The sequence below is a fragment of the Oryzias latipes genome, chromosome 20, assembly GCF_002234675.1.
Source record: "Oryzias latipes chromosome 20, ASM223467v1".
Lineage (NCBI taxonomy): Eukaryota > Metazoa > Chordata > Actinopteri > Beloniformes > Adrianichthyidae > Oryzias > Oryzias latipes.
The window spans coordinates 13,550,560-13,574,416 of NC_019878.2; the positions used below are offsets into that span (position 1 = coordinate 13,550,560).

The 23,857-nt window shown below is 39.8% G+C and overlaps 2 protein-coding genes across 4 annotated transcripts; both read right to left on the reverse strand.

Annotated features, from left to right (window-relative positions):
- Positions 1-1,988: 1,988 nt before the first annotated feature.
- On the reverse strand, positions 1,989-10,147 carry LOC101164761 (ropporin-1-like protein). 2 transcript variants are annotated; one of them, XM_020712682.2, is made up of 7 exons: positions 9,995-10,147; positions 9,564-9,734; positions 5,747-5,870; positions 5,150-5,311; positions 4,674-4,701; positions 4,526-4,583; positions 1,989-2,209 (listed from the first exon to the last, which is right to left on the reverse strand). In XM_020712682.2, exons 2-7 carry the CDS (start codon positions 9,692-9,694, stop codon positions 2,113-2,115), a joined length of 600 nt encoding a protein of 199 aa, XP_020568341.1. In that variant the 5' UTR covers positions 9,695-9,734; positions 9,995-10,147; the 3' UTR covers positions 1,989-2,112. The 2 variants fall into 2 exon arrangements, with proteins under 2 accessions (XP_020568341.1, XP_011487129.1); XM_011488827.3 differs by having other exon boundaries at positions 4,526-4,701.
- Positions 10,148-12,268: 2,121 nt separating this feature from the next.
- On the reverse strand, positions 12,269-23,387 carry nup58 (nucleoporin 58). 2 transcript variants are annotated; one of them, XM_023950124.1, is made up of 14 exons: positions 22,958-23,387; positions 21,985-22,145; positions 21,828-21,860; positions 21,475-21,747; positions 21,210-21,378; positions 20,981-21,046; positions 20,719-20,893; positions 20,312-20,391; positions 20,052-20,170; positions 19,764-19,846; positions 19,370-19,571; positions 15,124-15,207; positions 14,410-14,508; positions 12,269-13,617 (listed from the first exon to the last, which is right to left on the reverse strand). In XM_023950124.1, exons 1-14 carry the CDS (start codon positions 23,038-23,040, stop codon positions 13,448-13,450), a joined length of 1,797 nt encoding a protein of 598 aa, XP_023805892.1. In that variant the 5' UTR covers positions 23,041-23,387; the 3' UTR covers positions 12,269-13,447. The 2 variants fall into 2 exon arrangements, with proteins under 2 accessions (XP_023805892.1, XP_023805893.1); XM_023950125.1 differs by lacking the exon at positions 15,124-15,207 and having other exon boundaries at positions 22,958-23,384.
- Between the last annotated feature and the right edge of the window lie 470 nt (positions 23,388-23,857).

A 23,857-nucleotide genomic window follows, 5' to 3' on the forward strand; every position in this document is an offset into this window, starting at 1 on the left:
TAAACACTGTCCATATAACCTAACCTGACAGAATCAAATGTAAAAGGATTTATGCTAAAGTAACAAGCAAACACATGTTTTCTATGCAACTGTAATTGTCACAAAGTTACAATGAATACATAATGAGTTATTTAACATTAAGGAATAGTTACATTTATTTTTCATTACATTTAGTTACATGTATAAGTTATATCTGGCCCTTTGAGGACAACCACTACGCTGATGTGGCCCTCGGTGAAATGAGTTTGATCTAGACCATAATTAATATTGATTAAAAAGTCATAAAAACCCTTGAGTTCTTTATTTTTCTGCAGCCAGCAAAGTATGGGAACTCTGTGGTCATGATCAAGGACATTCAAAAATGAAATAAGGCGTTTGCTGGTAGAAGTAGCAAAGTTTCTATTAACCAAGAGAGCAGCTGTATCAGAAACCTTTGACCACTTGAACTGGGTAAAAAATGCACTTCTTCCAACCGGTCATTATGGAATTCAAGGCCCTGAATGTATTCCATGAACATATACCGGTGGACTGAGCGTGCTCCTGTGTGCCTTCCTGCTTTCAGTCGTTCATTTATTTGCCCTAAAACCACAAACCACCAAAACACCCACACACCGCGCTCTCTTCTGTGGCATGTTGCAGCAGTACAAAGGTTTCCTGTGTCCCCCCCCTGAAAACAAGCGCTGAACTGTTAGGTTTGTGTAATAAAAACTCTGACTAGAAATCAGGTGTTTATGTTAGGTTAAAATAGGGATGTCTTTGTGTAGGATTTGCTTTGGAAATGTTTTTTTCTCCTTTTGTTGCAAAAACTGAATGCTTTAAGTCTTAACAACCTAATTAGGTGGTTTCGTTGTTTAATTAGTTAATGAGTCCAGCACACATATATTTGCATTTTTAGAAGCTAAGTGCAACACTTAAATTATCACTAAAAGAAACCTTTTGTTGCCAGTAAATGAGGAGAAATTCAGAAGTACTCAATAGGCAACAATGGCTTTTAATTACATTGTTTTTGCACTGAGAGGTCATGTGTGCAAAAACAACTTTAACACATGACCTGGTTGAAAGTGCCACATTTATCAAAATCCCATTCATGCTCCTCAAATGCTCTTGCATGGGTACACACAAGGGTTTTGAAATGCAAACAAAGTGATAAAGCATCACTAATGGAATTGAGGCTTTTTCGAGGAACCATTGTTGGTGCCAAAACACAAAGTTCAGTACAGAGCATGACTGAAAACCACAGTAGACCATGTGTGCTAAATGTTGAACGGTTGAAAAAAGCTCCTCTGTGGTTTCCTCACCCAAGCTCAGGTCCTCTACCAGAGGCCTGGAAGCTTCAGGGTCCTGCGTAGCCACTCCTCCAGCTTGGGGGTTACTGCCCCGAGTGCTCCAATTACCACGGGTACCCCTGTCACCTTCACTTTCCAGGCTTTCTCCAGTTCTTCTCTGAGTCCCTGGTATCTCTCCGGTTTCTCATGTTCCTTTTTCCTGATGTTCCCTCTCCTTCTCTACCACTTTCATAGGTGTTTCCTAATTTGACTTTGGGGTTTCCAGTCCATATTCTGCACACATGTTCCTGTATATTATTCCAGCCACTTGGTTGTGGTGCTGTATAAGAAAATTAATTGATTAAACTGAAATACTAGAATGATGAAAGAGTTTTAACCTGATGTAAAAATTCATATCATATTTGACACACACATTTCTTAGATCCCTATATCTCATTAGCATGATCCAAATATTCCTTGTATTGTATATAACTTGAAAAACATTTGTTGATAATTGTACTTCATAATAAAGATATACCATGTTAAAAATGTGTGGATCAAATTTGAAACAGTGGCTAAATTAAGCAAGTTTTTCTCGAATACCCATGTCAACATTTTTACATCTTAAACTAAATGAAAAAAATCTTTCAATTCTTTGATGTAGTGGGCTATTAAGGGTTAAGAGTTTTAATTTTATTTTTACGATGTACGATATTCTATGTATTATGTTTCAATAACCTTTATTCATCACGCTGAAAGTATTATTACTTTCTTCAAAATAAAATCATTTATGAACAAATAAAAGCAAAGAAAAGTCAAGCTGACTTTTTCAGTCACCAGCGTTCTTTCACTTTTGTTCAGGATTTGGTGATTCTCTAGAATTAAAGTCCACATCCTCCCAATGGCTGAAATTCGCCGGTTTTATCATCCCATGTTGCAACTCCCTGAAGAAAAACACAATGGATGTTAGTACAATTAATTCGATCCATATGTCACTGTCACTTATATTCTCATAAAAAAAACAAGTAATATTTTTACAGTTTCCATTTAGTGATGCCATACTGTATCCTGTGAATACTCTTATTATTGAGGAAATCAAATTATTTGGGAGGATGATAAAGTTTCAGGGTCAGTAAATAGAATGAATCACACTTTCCCTTTCCCCTCACATCACTGTCTGTTACACAACAGCTACACAAATGCTTGCAAGAAGGGGGCCTTTGTGTCCACCTTTTTATTTTTCCTGCGTTTTTCACACTGCTCTGCAACTTTCCTTGACTCCTTGGAGATGTGATGTTATGAGCAAAAGCTCTAAAAAAAAAAACATTAACTTTGTGCAACAACCTCCACCCTGGAGTTTAGAATTCTAAAGCACTGACATCTTTGAAATTGCATCATAAATGTCCCAGCCCCTTAAAACAATGGGCCTTATAGTCTTTTTGTCTTAAAAATGGGGGAGGGGGTGGGTTCTGTTAAAAACCAAGAGTGGGAGCTTCAGTATCATGGATTATTTGAGTCTATAGTGGGTGAAGAGAGTTTATTTTTCTTCAAGAAGCAAGATTTATCTCTTAAACAGTCTCCAAACATAAAGCTAGCTGTCAGCTGTGACTCTGATTTACCCCCCCCCCCCCCTACACTGATGTCATTTCCTGTCCTGCCTGCTAAAATACTCATAAAATGACACAACTTTAGCTTTGTGAAAATGTGCGCTCCTATTAAGAGTGTAATAAACATTCATTGTAACATTGTTTGTTGCAAATCGTTTTGTGTTGACGTACATAGAGGATGGATGTGATGTTCAAAAGCATCGTTCTATACTTGCTAGTTCTGACCAAGTATGATAACAAACCTGCTCATCAGAGGGAGAAACAAAACCTAATCCTCCACCAAAATCTGGAAATCCTGCTGCTGTGGACTAGGGGGCTGATTTCTGTACCCCTCCTCCTTTTCATGTGCACCGCCACAGAGGCCAAATTTGGCGCGGCTGCAAGCTGATAACTTGTGTGCATGATAAATGAACTCGGGCTAACCCAGACATGAGGGAGGGGGAAATTAAACGCAGACACATACTTCATCTGACAGTCTGTGGAAAGGCAGCTTTGTGCTTCTCTTTTTGTTCATTAAAAAGATTTCACCCTGAACCAAACTATCAGCTGGTTCAGTCGGACAGTGATGAATAAGAAGACCAACAATTAATGGGACCAATTGCTGGAAATGAAACAACATGGTTTGAAGGAGCGATGGTGGGCACATTTATTAATCGAACACTGTCATTTGCTTCCTTATTGTTTCCTTCTGTGCTCTATCACTTTCTGTGTTCTGTCCCAACCTACTCCTGGTATAGAAGTTGAAAACCTGAATGCTGCGCTTGGGCTGAGATACCAATGCATGGAAGCAAATGCTCCACCTATCTGTAAAAGGATTGCAACAGTGAAAATCACAACAACATTTACGACTAAGGGAATCTATGTAAACCTGTGAACTGTCTGATAACTGGCTAGATGAATTTTAGCATCATTTGTCTTTGCAAAGAAAGAAAAAGAAACCTGAGCAAAAGCTAGAACTCAATTTAAAAATTAATGTGAACATCACTGTCTTGACTATTCCTGTAATCTGAGTTGGATTATTTCTGCCTATTTTCCTCCTTAACGACCCAATCCGAAGAAAAACCTTGCATTTTTCTTTCACAAATTGGATTTCGGAATATTAGTTTATTCAATTGTTGTGACATCAGGAGCAGACGGAAAAATATCCTTTGAAAAAGGTTGTATTTTTAAAAATACCCAGGCTGGGCCTCAAGACCCCCCGCCCCGCTCCGTTCCCATGGATCCACTTGTAAACGACTAGATTCATGTACGTCTTTGTTTTCCTCATCCGAGCTGACATCTGGCCCAAAACTGTACGGCTGGACAGCGCCGAGTTATCTGGGAACGAGACAGGTTTATCTCAGAGTCAAATTTCTACTGAACTCCTGCCACTCTGCAGAAACTATGTCCTAGAATGTTTGGTTCAAAGTCATTATTCTTTTGTTGTGGTGATTTTGGAGTGAACTAATGCACATTCCTATAACAGATTATTAAGTATTCCTCAAAATGCGTTTTATAGGGACAGTGTAAGTTCAGATGGAAGCTAAATTTAATGAAAAAAGCATGTTTATGTTTTAGAAATATGTGCTGTTGGTTTTATACAATGCTAAATCCAATCTGCCTATTGCAGTCCCGACTGGGGAAACAGCTTTTACACACGAACAAAATACCTACACCTGTGGCTTCAAACTGTTGAGGAAGATGTCAATGTGTTCCTGTAGTACATCTCCATCTAGGTGAGCCAAGAAAGTATAGATTTGGACAAAGGTATCAAATGGGATCCTTGCAGCACCACCCTCCTCATCATTTGTCAGAATCTCACAGGCAAACTTCATGGAGCTTAAGAGGGTCTGGAAAAGTGCAGAACGACAAATAATGTCAAGAACTTTAGATTCTTAATAGTAATAGTTACATGGGATGAGCATTCATGTAAAATCATGCCAAAGATTCATTCAAAAAAACACACATACATATATGTGCAAAGCTTCCCCTAATGGATGCAGAGCAACACTGCCCCCCTGTGGTTACAGCACCACCCTGCAATTGTTAACGTTTGGCAGCATTCACTTAAACATTAAGAATCTATTTTTTTTAAATCACCAGGTTTTTTTTCTATAGTGATCAATATAATTGTCGAACTTCAATCAGTCCAAATTTAAGGATTTACAAGATGACATGTCTGAAATGAATCTACTCTAGATAAAATAAAATAAAATAAAGTTTTAAGGTTTTTCACTGTGGGTTTGAAATCATAGTCAAATAAAGTGCAACTGAGTGTATATTTTTGTAGCACCTTACCCCTCCTAGAGCACTGCAGCCCAGAGCGAAAAACTCAATCCAGTCGATTTCTGAATCAAAGCCGCCCAAGGACAACAGAGTATCCAACTGATTGGGTGAAAGACACAAGCCCTTCCATTTGGCCTGCAGTTCCTCCTTGCTACATGTTTTCCTGGAGGACAGCTAAAAAAGAAAGGAAAGAGTTAACTGGGATCAGCAGATTATGTTACTTGTCACATTTGCAATCAAAAGGATTTGAGATCTTTTTGCGATTTTAGAAATTTTCTTTTTTGAATGTAGTTTGCACTTTTTTTCCAGTGTGTACCATTAAAAACTTCCGACATAAATGGAGGCATTTCTCAAAAAACGTTTAAATCAGTACACATCTTTTGGTGTTGACAATATCTAGCAAATCAAGGTATAGAATAAATAAGGAAAATAAAATGAAAGTTAAACGGTTTAAATGGCCAAATTTGAAAAATCTGAGTAATTAGAATAAATCTACAAAAAACACACAAAAACAAATACAAACAAATGATTCCCTTTCTTAAACAATGACAAAAATATGTGCAATGATAAACCCTTGATCACTACTGCCTGCCTGCTGTTGAAAAATACCTGCTTGTGTAGGGTTTTTAGTAGACCTGGAGTCAAGCTGGGGTCCATTTTCTGGGTGGTGGCATCAATCTCTAGTCTGTCCTTGACAGGAAGACACTCTCCTTTAGACAAATCATTGAAGTACCTGGATTTAAAAAAAAAATCACATTAATATAAAAGATGCTGCAATAAAAAATAAAAAAAAACATTCAATGACACGTTAAACCAGCCTTGAAAATGATGATTATTCATCTGTTTCACTTGTCGTAAAAACTGCTAAGTCAACTCCAGAACCTATGGATGACTAACGATGTGACTTTCATCAACTGATGATGTGTAGAAATATTAGTGCATTACAATATTGTAAGATTTATGTATGCATAGATCTATTAAGGATCTGCCATTTAGTTTAAGATGTGGACTTGGGCCATTTTCATCGTCTAACTTTTACTTTCTCTAATACTCTGTCATAGATTTGATGTAATGCCTGGAAATTATGATGATCAATGATCCAGTTCGAGCCGAGCTCTAATTGTTTTACAGGAAACTTTGCATTGAATCTAACGTACATAACTGATGTATTAGCTCTGTGGTAGTGGTAACATGCTGTGTGATTTCAAAAAAGAAAATATTTACTAAACAAGAATATTGCTTTTGCAGTTTATCTGGTGTTTTGCAACCATAGAAACTCACGCTGCACTAGCCGCAGGGGTTGCAAGCCAGTTGCCTCTGTGCCGGTCCCAAGCCCGGATAAATAGAGAGGGTTGCGTCAGGAAGGGCATCCGGCGTAAAAATTGCCAAAATAACCATGCGAATCATCCACAACACTTTAGACATACCGGATCGGTCGAGGCCCGGGTTAACAACGACCGCCACCGATGCTGTTAACCTACAGGGTGTCGGTGGAAATTTGACTACTGTTGGTCGAAGAAAGAGGGGAGGCAGAAGGGTCCGGGGCCAGAGAGAGAAGGGAAAAGGCAGGAACATAGGTTTGAGAATAGGGACTCTTAACGTTGGCACAATGACAGGGAAAGGCAGAGAGCTGGCAGACATGATGGAGAGAAGGAAGGTAGATGTACTGTGTGTGCAGGAGACAAGGTGGAAGGGCAGCAAGGCACGTAGTATTGGAGGAGGATACAAACTGTTCTATCATGGTGTTGATAGGAAGAGAAACGGGGTAGGAGTGATTCTGAAGGGGGAGTTTGTAAACAGTGTTCTAGAGGTGAAAAGAGTCTCAGACAGGATGATGAGCCTAAAGTTAGAAATTGAAGGGGTGATGGTGAATGTAGTCAGTGGGTATGCGCCACAGGTTGGCTGTGAGTTAGAAGTGAAGGAGAGATTCTGGAGTGAGTTGGATGAGGTCATAGAGAGTATCCCCAGAGGAGAGAGAGTTGTTATTGGAGCAGACTTTAATGGACATGTTGGTGAGGGCAACAGAGGTGATGAGGAGGTGATGGGCAGGTTTGGTGTGAAGGAAAGGAATCTGGAGGGACAGATGGTGGTGGACTTTGCGAAGAGGATGGAAATGGCTGTAGTCAACACTTACTTCCAGAAGAGAGAGGAACATAGAGTGACATACAGAAGTGGAGGTAGGAGTACTCAGGTGGACTACATCCTATGTAGACGAGGTCATTTGAGAGAGGTTAACGACTGCAAAGTGGTGGTAGGAGAGAGTGTAGCCAGACAGCACCGCATGGTGGTGTGTAAAATGACTCTGGAGGTCAGGAAGAAGAAGAGAGGGAAAACAGAAAAGAAGACCAAGTGGTGGAAGCTACAGAATGAAGAAACTTGTGAGGAATTTAGGCAGAAGTTGAGACAGGTCCTGGGTGGTCAGGATGAGCTTCCAGATGACTGGGAAACTACAGCAGAAATTATCAGGGAAACAGGTAGGAAGGTGCTAGGTGTGTCATCTGGAAAGAGGAAAGACGGTAAAGAGACTTGGTGGTGGAATGAGGAAGTACAGGAATGCGTCCAGAGGAAGAGGTTGGCTAAAAGGAAGTGGGATGTAGAAAGGACTGAGGAAGGTAGACAGGAGTACAAGGAAGCGCAGCGTAGAGTGAAGAGAGAGGTGGCAAAGGCCAAACAGAAGGCTTACGATGAGCTATATGACAGGTTAGACACAAAGGAAGGAGAGAAGGACTTGTACAGGCTAGCCAGACAGAGAGACAGAGATGGGAAGGACGTGCAACAGATAAGGGTGATTAAGGACAGAGATGGAAAGGTGCTAACAACTCAGGAGAGTGTACAAAAAAGATGGAAGGAGTATTTTGAGGAGCTGATGAACGTGGAAAATGACAGGGAAAGAAGGGAGGAAGATGTGGTTGTTGTGGAGCAGGAAGTAGCAGAGATTGAAAAGGATGAGGTTAGGAAGGCTCTGAAAAGGATGAAGAGCGGAAAGGCCGTTGGTCCTGATGACGTACCTGTGGAGGTATGGAAGTGCCTAGGAGAGACAGCAGTGGGATTTCTAACAAGGTTGTTCAATAGGATTTTAGAGAGTGAGAAGATGCCTGAGGAATGGAGGAGAAGCGTTCTGGTTCCGATCTTTAAGAACAAGGGTGACACGCAGAACTGCAGCAACTATAGAGGAATAAAGTTGATGAGCCACACAATGAAGCTGTGGGAAAGAGTAGTGGAAGCCAGGCTTAGGAAGAAGGTGGAGATTTGTGAGCAGCAGTATGGTTTCATGCCCCGTAAGAGCACCACTGATGCCATTTTTGCTTTGAGAATGTTGATGGAAAAGTACAGAGAAGGTCAGAAGGAGCTGCATTGTGTGTTCGTAGATTTAGAGAAGGCGTATGACAGGGTGCCGAGGGAGGAGCTGTGGTACTGTATGAGGTCGTCTGGAGTGGCAGAGAAGTATGTCAGAGTAGTTCAGGACATGTATGAGAGAAGTATGACGGTGGTGAGATGTGCTGTAGGTCAGACAGAGGAGTTCAAGGTGGAGGTGGGACTACACCAAGGATCAGCTTTGAGTCCTTTTTTGTTTGCTATGCTGATGGACAGGCTGACAGACGAGGTAAGACAGGAATCTCCCTGGACAATGATGTTTGCGGATGACATTGTAATTTGCAGTTAGAGTAGAGAGCAGGTGGAGGAACAGCTAGAGAGGTGGAGGTTTGCTCTGGAAAGAAGAGGCATGAAGGTCAGTCGTAGTAAGACAGAATACATGTGTCTGAACGAGAGGGATCAAGGTAGAAGCGTTAGGTTACAGGGGGATGAGGTGAAGAAGGTGCAGGAGTTTAAGTATTTGGGGTCAACAGTTCAGTGTGATGGGGAGTGTGGAAAAGAGGTGAAGAGGCGAGTGCAGGCAGGTTGGAGCGGGTGGAGGAAAGTGTCAGGAGTGTTGTGTGACAGAAGAGTGTCAGCAAGACTCAAAGGAAAGGTGTACAAGACAGTGGTGAGACCAGCTCTGCTCTATGGGTTAGAGACGGTAGCAGTGAGACAGAGACAAGAGGCTGAGATGGAGGTAGCGGAGATGAAGATGTTGAGGTTCTCCTTAGGAGTGACCAGGTTAGACAGGATAAGGAACGAGTACATCAGAGGGACGGCTCATGTTGTCTGTGTTAGGGACAAAGTCAGAGAAGCCAGACTGAGATGGTTTGGACATGTTCAGAGGAGGGATAGTGGATATATTGGTAGAAGGATGTTGGAGATGGAGCTGCCTGGCAGGAGGGCGAGAGGACGGCCAAAGAGGAGATACATGGATGTCTTAACAGAGGACATGAAGTTGGCTAATGTTAGGGTAGAAGATGTCCATGATAGAGTGAGGTGGAAAAGGATGATTCGCTGTGGCGACCCCTGATGGGAAAAGCCGAAAGAGAAAGAAGAAGAAACTCACGCTGCACTCCAGGCAAGCAAGTCCATGGGCTGCGTTCGGATGGCTGCTTTGGCGAAATTTTTGAGGATATCTGGTAGTTCTGGTGGAATGTTGATCTGCTCGGCACAGTACAGTGTGTCTGGAAGGGGCATGGCTGAAATACGTGCACTGTAGTTTGTCGGCCAGCAAGTACTAAACAAAAATAAGAAATTAATTGTATTAGTAATTTTTAGTTAGTTTAGTAGTTTGGTATGAATAACCCATTTATTTCCCTTCCAAATAAAAACATTGCATTAAACAAACAATAATTGAAGTGTTAACAAAATGCAGAAATCCCTTACTGACTACGTCACGACATCTTTGCAACATTTAGCATGTGCGTGCATCACACATACGTTTAAATTAAGTGATAATTATTTATAGTGCTGAGAAAAACAATCATATTACGTTACCTGGAAAAATATGTAGACTGTAAATAGTAATAAGCAAAAAATGCCTTAAAATGTTCACCAAAAAATCGTAATTGCTGTCCTTCTGATTTACGCCACAATTCGTGTCCGTAAACTGACAGTTGTATATTACCGTCGCATGGCAACAGAATTCTTCTTCTGTCGCTGAGGTCAATGGAGCCGCATGTGCATATCGCCCCCTGCTGTTTTAGAAATGTTACTACAGAATGTCATTGACCCTTGTGCTATCCTAGGCACTTTACCATTGGGAGTTGGGTCATCTAGACCCACTAGACCAGGGGTCGGGAACCTTTTTGGCCAAGAGAGCCATAAACGCCACATATTTTGAAATGTAATTTCGAAAGAGCCATACAATAATGTAGTGTCCCTTTCCCACACTGAGGCACGGAGACTTAACCTCTTTTAAGGTTCTTTATTCGGGTTACTGCAGACCGCGACAAACGCCGAACAATTAATTCAGCAACTCCTGAATCTCTCCCGCCGAGACGAGACGAGAGCGCGTCTCCCAACTTTATATTCCCCTGCTCCCGCTGCAGCCCTCCCCTTTCCCTTATTCGGCCCATAGCTGAACCCCATTGGTCCAAACTACCTAACAACAGGCTGAGCGACAGAACTGAGAGCCAATCAGCTCTCTGCTTGATGCGGTCAATGAACTCCAGAACTTTTAACGCGGCCCAACAGCCATCCAACTCAGTCCGCGACAATATGTTTAAAACTAAAATACAAGTGAATGTGTGCATTTGATGTAATTTCAACCTTTTTAAAGTACAATAAGTCTGTGGATTCTTTTTAATAACATTGTTATGCTGTTTCTAATAAATGATGAGTATTTCTCGTGGTAGTTTTGCTGATGGTCTAGTCTGGTTTACGTGGTGAGTTTCTGCTTCATGCAGGCGTTGAGACTTTAAACGTGATCTTAGGTTGGTATGAATGTTTTGTAGATGTGAGACAGACTGCTCACATGCGGACCTGGAGCCAAACACACACTCACACGCTGCAGTGAGTGACAGGCAGTGGGTTTTACCTATTTACAATCCCTGCGCGATTCACCTGCTGCCTGTCCCCACAACACCTCAGCCCCACCCTCTGCTTTCTCCCTCACACATCCCGTCCCCGCAACTGCGCGCTCTTTCTCAGAGACGGGAGCGCGCAGTTTTAGGCACGGCAATTCACAGGTTTCCGGGTGGTACAAACTCTGTGAATTAATAGACAATTTTAAACTTATACTAGTGCTGGCGCAGGAGCCAGTTTAGCTCATGCTGGTTTGCGGCGCCTTCCATCCGTGAAACCCGAGTTCGACTCCGGGCTGCTCCCTGTTCCCTTCTCTACCTCTGCTGGTTCCAAGCCCAGTTTGAGAAGGTTGCGTCAGGAAGGGCATCCGGCGTAAAACATTGCCAAATTTACCATGACCCCTGATGGGAGAAGCCGAAAGTGGAAGAAGACTAGTGCTGGCGCAGATTTGTCTCTCTAAGCACCGCTACTACTGCGCGCCTCTGCCATCGCATCGCGCACGAGAAGGACTGGTCTAATGAAGAAAAAAAATTTGAATTAAAGATTTGTCTGCGAGCCACATGTGACCATCAAAAGAGCCATATATGGCTCGCGAGCCTTAGGTTCCCGACCCCTGCACTAGACAGTGCTCTGAACCTTTTTATCTTCAATGATTTGTGATCTTCACTGGTGGATTACATGAAATCTTTCCACCTTTATCATGGTAGGGAGAACACATCAATGCAAGGGTGGGGTCATCTAAGATAGTACAAGGGTTAAACTGAACATGCATTATTCTTTGGCACAGTTCACTACTGATCTGAAGGTTTTTCTTTAGTGTAACTATAAGTACGTAGATAAAAAGTGTGTGTCTATATTCTAAAGGCCACAATTGTGTGATCTGATGCATCAATTTAAAGAACTGGAATTCAACTCAGTTTTATTTATATAGCCCAATATTACAAAACAGTTGTCTCAGTGGGCTGCACTAATTATACAAAACATAAAATCTGTTATAAAATAGAAAACTAAACAGACTAAGCTAAACTGCCTCTACACCCTGTGTCTCGGTAAGGAAGGTCCAAGTGTTTGTGTGTGGAAGTGTTTTTGAACACAGTTGAACAATATTTACCAAATTTGGTCTTCTTTCTACATAGAGTTCCGATCTTCAATTTCAGGCTACTAAAAGGTTGCATGTGCATATATATATGTCCATATAAGCCATGCAATATGCATGAGACAGACTCATAGTGAAGCAAGACCATCCATAAGCAAAAAAAAGTTTATTAAACAGCATCTTGAAGATACAAGTTTCCACAGACTGATTAGAAAAGAGACAATACGACTACCAACATTTGGTAACCAAAGCGGCAGGGGGGGGAATAATCCCACAGAAAAAGAAGAATAGACATCAATCCTTAACTGCACGACAAGGACAAAAATGAGTCACATACACTGGGTGCAAAATGGTTCTACAAGTTAAATCTGACTAAGCAGAAAAGACTTGTAAACATTTTCAATTCAACTAACTTAAACATCATATGGGGCTGGGGTGAAGACACAGATTCCATTTCCAAGGTCAATACGGAAGGACACAGGAACAAAAAAAAAAGAAAAATTCAACATAAAGGATGGATTTCAACAAAAAATACAGGTTATGTGGACTTGACTTTTCTATAGCTCAACACATTAGTCCCCTTTTATCCTCGCCAAGTATTGCTTCTTTTTCTGCTCCGTACAAAAATAAAACTGACTTGCCCCATAGTCACCCAGGCATTACAACTATCAATGTAATACTCCACAATTTTCTTTTAATAAAGAGACATGGGTCGTCATCTTCTGAAAAGTATTTGAGTGCAGTTCTATTAAACCATCTACACTTTTTTTTTTTTTTTTTACTGAGGCACAAGAAAAATCTGTTTGCTCTACAAAATATTTGGACAAAAACATACAAAAAAAAAAGACAACCAAAAACAGCTTTGTTCTTCGCTGGCAGTCACCCACAACACGATGAAGCAAAGACTGAAGGGTCCAAACACAACCAAACGCCACCCACTTCTGTAAGAATTTTGTGTCGACATCCAAACTTAACGTATCTTGCTAACGAAGTTCGCCCAATCTCAGTTTCCGGCAGTTTGTGAAAAGAATAAAAGAAAAATAATAAACGAACTTTGTTAGCAGAATGGAGCCAAACTGGTGGGTAACTCTGATTTCTTAGAAAAAAAAACAGATTGCATTAAGTTTTCCTCTTGTTCAATGAGAGAAAACATAAAAAAATATAAATAATCAATCCTTTTATTGAAAAGTGGCATGTCTAATCACTTTTGTCTTTTTTTTTCTATTTCCCCCTTACTTGCGCTTTTAAAATCCAGGCCTTACTTACTTCAAGCACTGGAGCCTTCTTTTTTTTTTTTTTTGTCCCAAAGTTCAGTCTTTCTGCTATGCCTATCTCTTGCCCCTTTTGTTACCGGCGGGAGGCTTTTTTAGCTGGAGAAGTGGCCCTCCTGCTCCGAAACCCACAGCAGGCTGGTTAGACACGCCAAAGGTCAGGCCAGCCGACGGGTTTATGCCCGGGTTGCTGAAGTTGAAGCCCGAGCTGCTGGTGCTGCCAAAACCTAGTGGACATAGAAAAGACATCCAGGTCATGGGGAGATGCTGCAGGATCAAGGAGAAGACCATGTTAGCATTTGCTGCTATGAAAACAACAGTTTGTTCGTTGTAGAATAGAAAGGTATTGTATTAAATAAAAAGAAATAAATACATAAATGGGTGTTTTTCATTTGAATGTTTTTTTAGGAACTACAAAAGTAAAAAACTACAACTACTGTGCTCCATTTTTTTTATGTGCTCGTCTTGATATCACCGGTCTGTTTTCTTCTTCTTCCTACTTTATCCACAAACATTACAGAGCAAAACGATGGGGGACATTTTTAAATTTAGAGCGGTTTATTTTGATGCAGAAAATGAGTTACAGCTGCAGTTTTTTTTTTAATAAGTAGGATCCGCCTGTTCTGATGGATGTGAAGCTCCAAATGTTTGACCAACAAAACAGACTGGCGGTATAGTGACAAAACGGACACAGATCACGTATGATACGGACATGTTAGCTGCGTTTTCACTTCAATGAACAAATGGATTCGCGACAATTTCACCTAATGGAAACAACAATTTAGAAAAAAAAAAAAACTCACATTTATGGAGTATTTATGGAGTATTGGGGCATATCATGAGCGATGCTCTTGGATGGAGCGTAGTAACAAAAATTCCTACAAAACTTATAAACGTATGCAAGTTACCTTCCTCACCATCAGATGAAGGCATCTAGAAGAATCATCAAAAAGTGTTTTCTGTGTTCTGCTACTGTTGAAGGCGAGTCGGAGGACAGTATTTACGCAGACTGAACATACCTGCACTCAGACTGCCCCCTGCGGGCTTGGCAGCGGTGGAGAAGCCAAAAGACGACCCCGCACAGCCCACGCCGCCGAATCCTGGTCCACCAGCAAATCCTGGGGGACAAGAGGGACATGGGAGTCAGACGGAAAACCGAAAACGAGGGCGTCGGCACACAAAAAGAAGAAGAGAGTTTGGCAGTGAGGGGAGGGAAACTTAGGCAAAAGATCTGAAAAACAGGCTGATGCAATACAGTTTCAAAGCTACACACAACCACAAACCCAAGATTGTGGAAGGTAAAAGAACAAAACCATCAGTGTAAGTTGCTCAGACTACCTATTCCTGTAATTGTGGATGTTTTAATTAGAAGTGCAAACGTTTTCTGGAGAAAAATAACTATTAATATTAGAACCAGGTAACTTTTGCCAATTTTTTTCTTTCAAGGACCGGAAGTCACATTTCTAGTGATTTCAATGTCAAAATAAAGATAGGAGTCACTTTTCTTGAATGTACTTTAAACTACGAATGAAGGAAGAGGGGGGGGGGGGTGTTATACAGTGACTGTACCCACAAACACACACTAGCAACCTGTTCCTTTGAAACAAGAAGATCTCCACAATCTCCTGCTTAAAGGGTTTGTTGTCATTAAGGAGAAAAGTGAAACGCTAGGAGAAAGAATAAAATAAAATAGCACAAAGCGAGCAACATTTTCCAAAATTCAGAGGTAGTACCTCCAAGGGTAGAGGAGCCCAGGCTAGTGCCCACTGCTGAGGCAAAAGGATTTCCAAATCCTGCCCCCAAGGGTGCCTGTGTCCCTATGGCACAGAGGGAAAAAGCACTTGCTTTACTGTTCTGGGAACATCTTTGTTTTTTTTTGGACATAATAATGCCATGTATAAATAAATCTATATGTTTGTCTTGTGCTATCTTAGATGACCCCACCCTTACATTGATGTGTTCTTCCTACTATGACAAAGGTGGAAAGATTTCATGTAATCCATGGACACCAGTGAAGATCACAAATCATTGAAGAAAAAAGGTTCAGAGCACTGTCTAGTGGGTCTAGATGACCCAACTCCCAATGGTAAAGTGCCTAGGATAGCACAAGGGTTAAATGCTAGCGTAATAGCAAACAACTATTATTCATGATTTTATGTAAATGTCCCTGAAAATTGTAAATAAATGTGGCCGTGCACAATGCTTTGTACTCCACGTGTTATGAACAATGCAGTAAAAAGTTTAGGAAATTGTTTTAAAAAGAAACCATTTCAGGCAATAACAGGGATGCTTAGAGGTTTTTAAGAACTTGGAAAAAAGGCTGCTAGTTCTTTCACTCAGAATCTTGTCTTTTTGCATTTCTTTGATGACTTTAATTTAAAAAAAAAAAAATAGAAAAATGTCCAATTAGTCTGCACTACCAAAAAATAAATAATAATAATAAATACTCCAGTCAAAACAAAACAAGGACAAATGTTTCTTTGTTAAAAACTGATTTATTGTCAATTTATATGCAATTCCACTTACATAAAACACAAACAAACAGGAACAGAATCGGTTAATTGCTATCTGCTACCGCAATCAATAAATTTTCAAGATTTCTGAGAGTGAATGAACTAGCATACATCCCCAAAAAAACACACACACAATTAGCACAATTACGCTATATAGTTATATAAAAGGCACAACATTTTGTATTAAATATATTGGATCAACAGGCATTTAAATTAAAGCACTCAAGAGTTAAGAGTTTATAGTATCGTTTCAGTGTAAGCTGATGTCAAAAAGTGGAGTTTTCAAGTTCCAAACCATGTGGTTGATGTGAGAATGACTCATGAAGGTGGGTGTGGTTTTGGTTGAAGAGCATTACAAGACTAAATCTACCCAAGATGCAATCTTCGTTGTACAAGACTAACTTCACTGAGGTAATTGGTTATTCACTCAGTTCCTACACACCCTGAAACCATCGTCAGAGCCAAACACACAAACACACACACACACACTACTGAAAAATAGCTAAATATTAGAAATATTTCAAGGAATTGTGTCATGAGAGACAGAAACATTCAATAAAGTCTTCAACAGCTGACCACTCAAATACTACAAGAGTTCTCAAATGAGCATTTTGGTGTGATGTTGAACTGAGGGTTAACTAAAGGAAAAACAGCTTTTACTACATACATGTTTCTAGTTGAGGACTTCAAGCAATTTGCCTGGAAAGTAACATTCCTAAAAAAAAAATGTAAAAGCTGGATTCACATTTTGGTGTAATTTAATTCAGAAAAAAATATCTAATCTGGGTAATAAGATCACTTCAAACTCCAAAAACCTTAAATACAGCAATTCACTTTTTATACTGCCAGTATACTACAAATGTAGAATCATGGAAGACAATGTTAAGAAACCACACAAATAATTTAAATTCCTCAAGAAGTTGATTGGAATTCCATCTCTATATTACAAAAATATTAGTGTTTTTATGGAAAAAGCCAGAAAGGTTTTTCCTTTTTTAAATAAATAAACTCCACCAATAAACAATTAAATTAGGTTTGCCAATGATCCCTGTACGCACTGACAATGTATTAACACCGTTTTCTTTGCCTCTAGTTTGGATGTTAACACTTTCTACATCACGTAATACTGTAAATTCGAACTTGACACTTGGCCGTTTGATTTGGCACCAACATCTACCTCTCTGGTACCTGTGGAGCAGCGCGAGCGGCAATCCTCTATTCCCAATGACCTGAATCTCAACCAACCTATACGAAGATTTGACTGAAAGATTTTCTACACAAAACGAAAAGCACCTTACAACTAGAATCCAGGTCAAGTACCCAAATGTTAAGAAAGAAATACCTGAAACTCAGAATCAGCATTTGAACTCCACATTTTTCTTTGAATGATAGAAATGAACTAGCCCTGTTATGCCGACTGTAGCCCTTGGGTAAAAGTAATGTATCAAGAAACAGTGATATTGGCCTGATACCAAAATGACTCCATTCAATATCAAGCAGTGAGATGAAAAGTACATTTTTTTCTCCTGAAACCAAACAACTTAAGGCCAACAAAACCTGACTGGGTCTATTTCAACAAGGTCATCAAGCAGTCACTGAAGGACAAAGCCTCAGTAGAAATCAACACGTCTGGAAATTTGACATTTTCAATCCTGAGTCTTTGAATGTTTTGCGCCAACAAACAGTGTCAGGAAAACACACAACCGCACTGTCAATGTATGTGATAAAGTCTACCAAAGGAAAAGTGCTTCTGTTCACCCTCCACATGCGTCAAGTAACCCAGAAATAAATAGCTAAATAAATACAAGTTGCAATTCAGCATGGAAAAATTGATCCACTTATTTAAGACGTTGGCTATTCAGCACAACAAATCAGTGTTCAAAAAAAAATACTATTCTGTGGCACACGGTCAGAAAATGATTGGCAGTGAGTTTAAATGTAAAGAATGGATTCTCATTGAACAGTGATCATAGCACAAGTATGCAGATTTACAACTAGAAACTTTATAACTTTATAAACACAAAGCAAAACAAACAAACGCAATCTTCAGCAGGCACAGAGGTGGTGTTCACTCGTAACACAACAGTGGGTTATACTGGTTGTGGTAATGAGATAGTTAGAGAGGTGCCTTCAGTGTTTACATTGTAGTACACAAATACTCCCATCCCTCCACGGCACATATTTTTTTTATGAAGTATGTGATTACTCAAAGAAGTGAAGTAATCAAAAGTAGAGGAAAACTACCAATGAAAAGCGAGCAGCACTTCAGTTAACACATTGCAAGTAGATATAACAGTCTATGCAAGTTTGGAAAGCTTTGTTTAAAAATAAGCAGCAAATATTGTTTGACATGAGACTGGAAATCCTATTTTTAAGGACACTGCCAACGAAGAGTGTTTAGACTTTGCTGAAACCCAGTCAAATATTGCTCTCGAAATCATCTGAAGTGTTTACTTCTTTTTGTTAAAAGTTTATGGGAACAAAAGGCCAGCAGAAACTTGCTACTAACAGCTTTGTCTGTTCATCACAACATTGGTGCCCTGATATGCCAGTAAGATGGCCTACAAACCAAAGCCTACAAAAATGGCTGACAATATCAAACACCACAGACGCGTGATGGAAAACACAGACTAGTCATTTCAGTTGAGAAATTGTTCAATAAAGCCAAAATGATGTATCCACAAGTGATGAAGATTTTAGGAATACATGTCCAACGGAAACGCTGAAAAATGTTTTTTGGACAAAGAGATGAAGTGATCGGAAACATTCTTAAATGGAAGTTAAATCTGCTCATTTTGGATCATGTGAACAGTTGAATTCCTAAATGTTTTAACATGTTTCAAATAATGAACTGTCTGATTTAAAAATTCTGATAAAGATCTGGAGAACTGCAAAAACCCTACAAGAATAGGTTATGTTATCTATAGCGGTCTACAGAATACTGTTAGAGTTTGGATTGGGATCTGTACATATTTTTCATAGGAATGGTGAGTTTTCTTCCATTAACAGTGTTTCTTTTTCCCCCCCAGTGATTCCACTGGCATAACAACATTTCAGAGGATTTTCTTTAAAAAAAAAAAGTGCAAACTGACAGAGTTAGGTGTTAATTGTGCACTGGAGCCGACTGTAACCTTACACTTAGACTGTGAGGTTTAATTGGATGGTAAGGCAGTGCAAAAACTCATGTCAGATGTCTCAAGCAGATTTCTAGATCCCTGTCACACACTTTTCTTTCAAAGTAGTTTACACACAGTCAGAATAACACCATCAAGTGTTATTTCTGATAATTCTGTCGTCTTTAAAATTACTTGCAACCAAAACACTTTGATACTTAAAAAGAACAAACAAAAATAAAACAATCACCCTGCCCTTCCAACACTTCTTATTTAGTTTCTCCTCCCTACTTTTATTCTCTTAACCAAGGTGATGAGGAGGAGTACTTTCTAGAACTTGTAGGCAGTCAGACCTGGAGTTGGCTGCTGTTGCTGGGTCAACGTGGCTGCCATGGCAACAGCTGCAGCGTTGGGTACGGTGGAGAAGGGAGCAGGCCCAGTTGTGACTCGTGATGCACTCTGCCATTTCCTGTTGGACGCGCGCTTGGTCTCAAAAATGTCTGTGGTATCTTCCAGAAAGGCTCGACGATAGGAAAGATACTGCTGCTTCAAAATCTGCAGCACCAGATATTAAAATATTTACATGACATTACCATACAAACAAATGGCAAAAACAAACAAATATTTAACTTTTTGTTAACAATTCTGTATCTGTGATTAAAAAAAAACTATTTGTTGATATATATAGTAATATTTAGGAGATTTGAAATTATCCGACACATTTTACTGTTAAAAAAAAAACCTGACCTTGACGTTCTCATGGACAGACTGAAGCTGAGCAGCCTGTGCGACAAATGTTTGGTACAACTTTTGCATGGCCATCGTCAAATCTGAAAGGAAAGAAAAACATCCTTAGGCTGTGTGCTAATTTAGCATACGCTAAAAGAAATGATAAGATATACAAGGCAGATGCAAAGCAAGAGTAGATAAACGTTTACAGGTGGCTATATTATCTATTTGTTTATCCTAAATCTTCATAAACAGACATGTTGGTTTAAAATACAGGATAACACATCATGAATAAGGACAAATTACCCTGAGGAGTGATGTGGGAGCCGCTGCTCTGTGTTGTCAGGTGATTTTCCAGCTCTTCGATCTGCTGCCGGTACTGTTGCAGCTGCACTTCAAACTGCTCCACAAGGCTTCGGAAATAACTAGTTAAAAAAAAGAAAAAGAAGTACTCAAGTTCCTGTCTATTAAAGAATTCACATATTTTTAGAGCAAAGAGGGAGCGATTTTCTTTGAATCCTTTGAGCTTTGAGGCCTCCTGGACATGTGGTCGTTGACTGACTTACTCTGATGGAGCTGTGTTTTCATGCTGGAGTCCAGGGGGGGTCTTCTGTGTCCGCAGTGCTATGTCAGCATTTTTCAGCTCCTTACAAACAAAAATAACATTTGAAAAACAGGTTTTAATTGACCTACTTCACATTGAGAAACAAAACACTTTCTCTACTCATTTTATTTCTAAAAAAAACAAGAAATTAAAAAAAGGGCTAATTTTTATTATTCATTAATTCATTTTTATATAACTTTTCCCAGAAACATTTTTGTACAATAAAGAAATATTCTACCAAATGTAATTTTTCTTTTATGTTTTCCACCTTGAATCATTAGACGTGGACTTATTTTACAAAGAACCCACACTTTTGCGTTTCTACAGAAACTTGAACTACATGTGTTCAGACATTTGTGCTGGTTTTACCTGAGCCGTTTCCTGTTTTAACTTGTCAATGGCCAGAGCTTGGCGTTGCAGACCGCTTGCATTCACAGAGAGAAGCTGTTTGAGGTTCTTGATGTCATCTTGGACTTTAGATATTGCTTTTGAGGACATCCTGCTGATCTCTTCCTGCACCTGTTTCTGTTCTTTGACAAATTTTCTGTAAAAGAAAGTATCGAGGTGATCCAAGGCCCAGAGTCACATCCAGAAGTTAATGCATGATGCCGCAAAGTGTGAAAACACTTACTGAAAGTTTTCAACATCTTGACAAATAACTGGGGGCAGATTCTCATCTTTTAAAACTTTACTGTCCCTGAGGGGAAAAAAAAGAGAATACTTTGTGTTTTAGAAGTTCAAAGCAAGATAAACTTTTTCTTATATTTTAAAAAAATATTTTACAATAAAGTAGAATTGGGTCAGTATAGACATTTCAGTTTCACAAATAAAAATGTACATTAAAGTACAAAACAACATACTGCTCACTGGATCCAGATAACGTGTCACTCTTATTCTCTGAGGAAGTGCTGAAATCAACTCCACCAAGGCCAATACTTGGAGCTGGGGCAGTTGATGCTGCAGTTGAGGTACCAAGCAAAGAACCTAATGTTAGCCCACCACCTGCTCCAAGAGTGGTTTGCCCCAAACCTGGAACACAAAGATACAAGTTAGATAAAAGTAAACAGATAAAATTAAATGGTTATGTGGACATAACCACAAGTCTAGTCAAGATTTTTGTCTCACCTGTAGACACAGAACTGCTGAACAAACTCCCTCCAAGTGATGGCACTGTTGAGGCTGCTGTGGAAGCTGTTGAGCCACCAAGACCAAGGGAGAAGGTTGTGGCTGCCGGCTGCTGCGGAGCGGTGGAGGTTAGGATAGAGCCGAACGATAAACCTGTTCCAACAGTTGAGGAGGCGGTACTGGTGGTGAGTGAGAATGGTGATGCTGAGGCAGTAGGCTTGCTAAAGGCTAAACTGAAACCAGTAGTGGCAGCTGTAGAAGCTGGTGCTCCACCTGCGACAAGGCACACATAACATCAATCAAAAATTTAAATCTGTGATTTAAAAAAGAATGAGATGGAAAAACTAGCACACCTAATGTAAGGCCTGTCGCGGGTGCAGCAGCACCTGCAGGAAAAAAAAAAAGACAACAGATTGGTCAATACATGAGTGGTAATCAATTCTTTCAAAAGACATTTCTATGTTAATCTCAACTTTGTTCAAACATATACATATATATATATATATTTACTTGAGGTAGGTGTATTAAAAGAAAATCCTCCGGTTGGTTTTTGGCCAAAAGGATTTCCTCCTAAACCAAGGGATGCTGTAGTGGTGGTGGAAGCAGGGGTTGCAGCTGCCGTTCCAAGAACAGTCCCAAAAGAAAAGCCGCTAGTACTAGCGGCAGGTGCACTACAGACAGAAGTAATCACAGAGTCTGATGTCAAACACACTGAAAGAAACCAGCAAGAAAAACAAATATCGAATATAATAACGTACATAAACAGATTTACCTAAAACACATCGAAATGAAAGAAGATGAATAGTTCAAGAAAGAAAAGAAAAAAAAGGGGGGGGGGGTGTCAAACATCTACCCACTTCAAAAATCTACACAAAAGCCTAAACCATAATACGTGCAGCCAAGAGGCACACAGCTGCATTTCCCGCACGTTTTGAATGTGCGTCCAAGGCTGAATTTTGTTGTTGGCCGCACTTATTTAAAGTTAAAGTCCCATTAGTTGTCACCCTTCTGTGTGAAATGTGCTCTCCTCATTTGATCCATCCCCATGGAGTGCAGTGAGTGAGCAACAGAAAACGGCCGCAATCAGGAAGCATTTGGCGGTTTACTAACTGTAACCGTTATCCTAAACCATTACCTTCTTCTGGGGGTCCGTGGGGTCAAGAATATAAAGTTCAGCACTGGCTGTTTTAAAAATGATGTGTGAATAGACACTTTGTTGTTATTACTTTTCGGATGATCTCTTAGCTACAAACATAGCTAAAGATTGTAAGTAATGTTGGACAGGTAACATCAAAATCATCCTACATTTTCGCTAACATCTTAGTTTAGACGCTACAAATTCCCCTATAATAGTTCCTCCTGTACCCGGCAAAATCGCCGCACAGAGGCAGTAACTACGAGGGAAGCACGTTTTCGTTAGCTGACAGGACAAGGCTATGCTAGCGTTAGCTACCTCGAGTCGAGTATATTTAATTGTTGTTACCTGGTTGCCGCTCCGAATGAAAATCCTCCACCTGTGTTGTTGGTCGCGCCAAGAGCCCCCGAACCGAAGTTAAAACCAGACATTTTAACCTAAGTCGTCCACATTTAACACCAAAAGGCTACGTGGGCTTCATACACTTAGGTAAACCTTAGCCGAACAGCATCACACGATTGTTAGCTTGTAACGACGTCCGAAACTCAAACCCACACAAGCTTGCTTGTTTTTGAAACGTACAAGGGAAAAGCGACTAAATGTCTGACTTCTAACACTGAAAAGTTTGACGTTCACGTTTTTTGACTAACTGTATAAAATAAAGGCAATTATTAAAAACAAGTTTGACAAGAAGCTATATAGCACGGCATCACTTTTCCTATTACCCGCCTGGTGTTTCTCTTGCCCTACACTGATGAATTATGGGTAATATTCTCAGAACTACATTTCCTATCTTTCCCTTGAATTTTTTTCAACGTCTGTGACTTACGTTTAACGAGAAAAGAAATGTAAGTTCCGGTAATTCTTTCAACGTAAAATATAATTTAATCTGCTGGGGTTTTTTTTAATCGAGATTTTGTGTGACTAGCTGTGAAATGGCTCTTTGTTTCCTCACATTTCTTAATACGCTTAAGTATTTTAAGTTGAAAACAACCTTTTTGTTTTATATATATTATAAAAACGCTTTAAAAAATTTGCTCATTTGCGTCAGTTTTGTTTGCTCCATGTGCATGTGATGTCACCTTTAAACTTCTCTAAAATATGATACTTTGGCATGACCATCCATTGTTTGACTTGAATTCTTAACATTTAAAGTTAATGATCAGCTTGATGCATACCACTGAAAATATATGGAACATATATTCAATTATTCAGGGTGCATTTCCTTTTTAAATCGAGTTTGAAAAT

Coding starts and splice junctions, on each gene's coding strand:
- LOC101164761 (XM_011488827.3), bottom strand. CDS start 9,694: ATGCCCCTTCCAGACACACTGTACTGTGCCGAGCAGATCAACATTCCA. Junction 5,871..9,563: donor TTGCTTGCCTGGAGTGCAGC/GTGAGTTTCTTC, acceptor TTTTAAATCCAG/GTACTTCAATGATTTGTCTA. Junction 2,210..4,525: donor AACAGTTTGAAGCCACAGGT/GTAGGTATTTTG, acceptor GTTTTTCTTCAG/GGAGTTGCAACATGGGATGA.
- nup58 (XM_023950124.1), bottom strand. CDS start 23,040: ATGTCTGGTTTTAACTTCGGTTCGGGGGCTCTTGGCGCGACCAACAAC. Junction 21,861..21,984: donor TTTTAATACACCTACCTCAA/GTAAATATATAT, acceptor TTTTTCCTGCAG/GTGCTGCTGCACCCGCGACA. Junction 20,894..20,980: donor CAAGATGTTGAAAACTTTCA/GTAAGTGTTTTC, acceptor TTTCTTTTACAG/AAAATTTGTCAAAGAACAGA.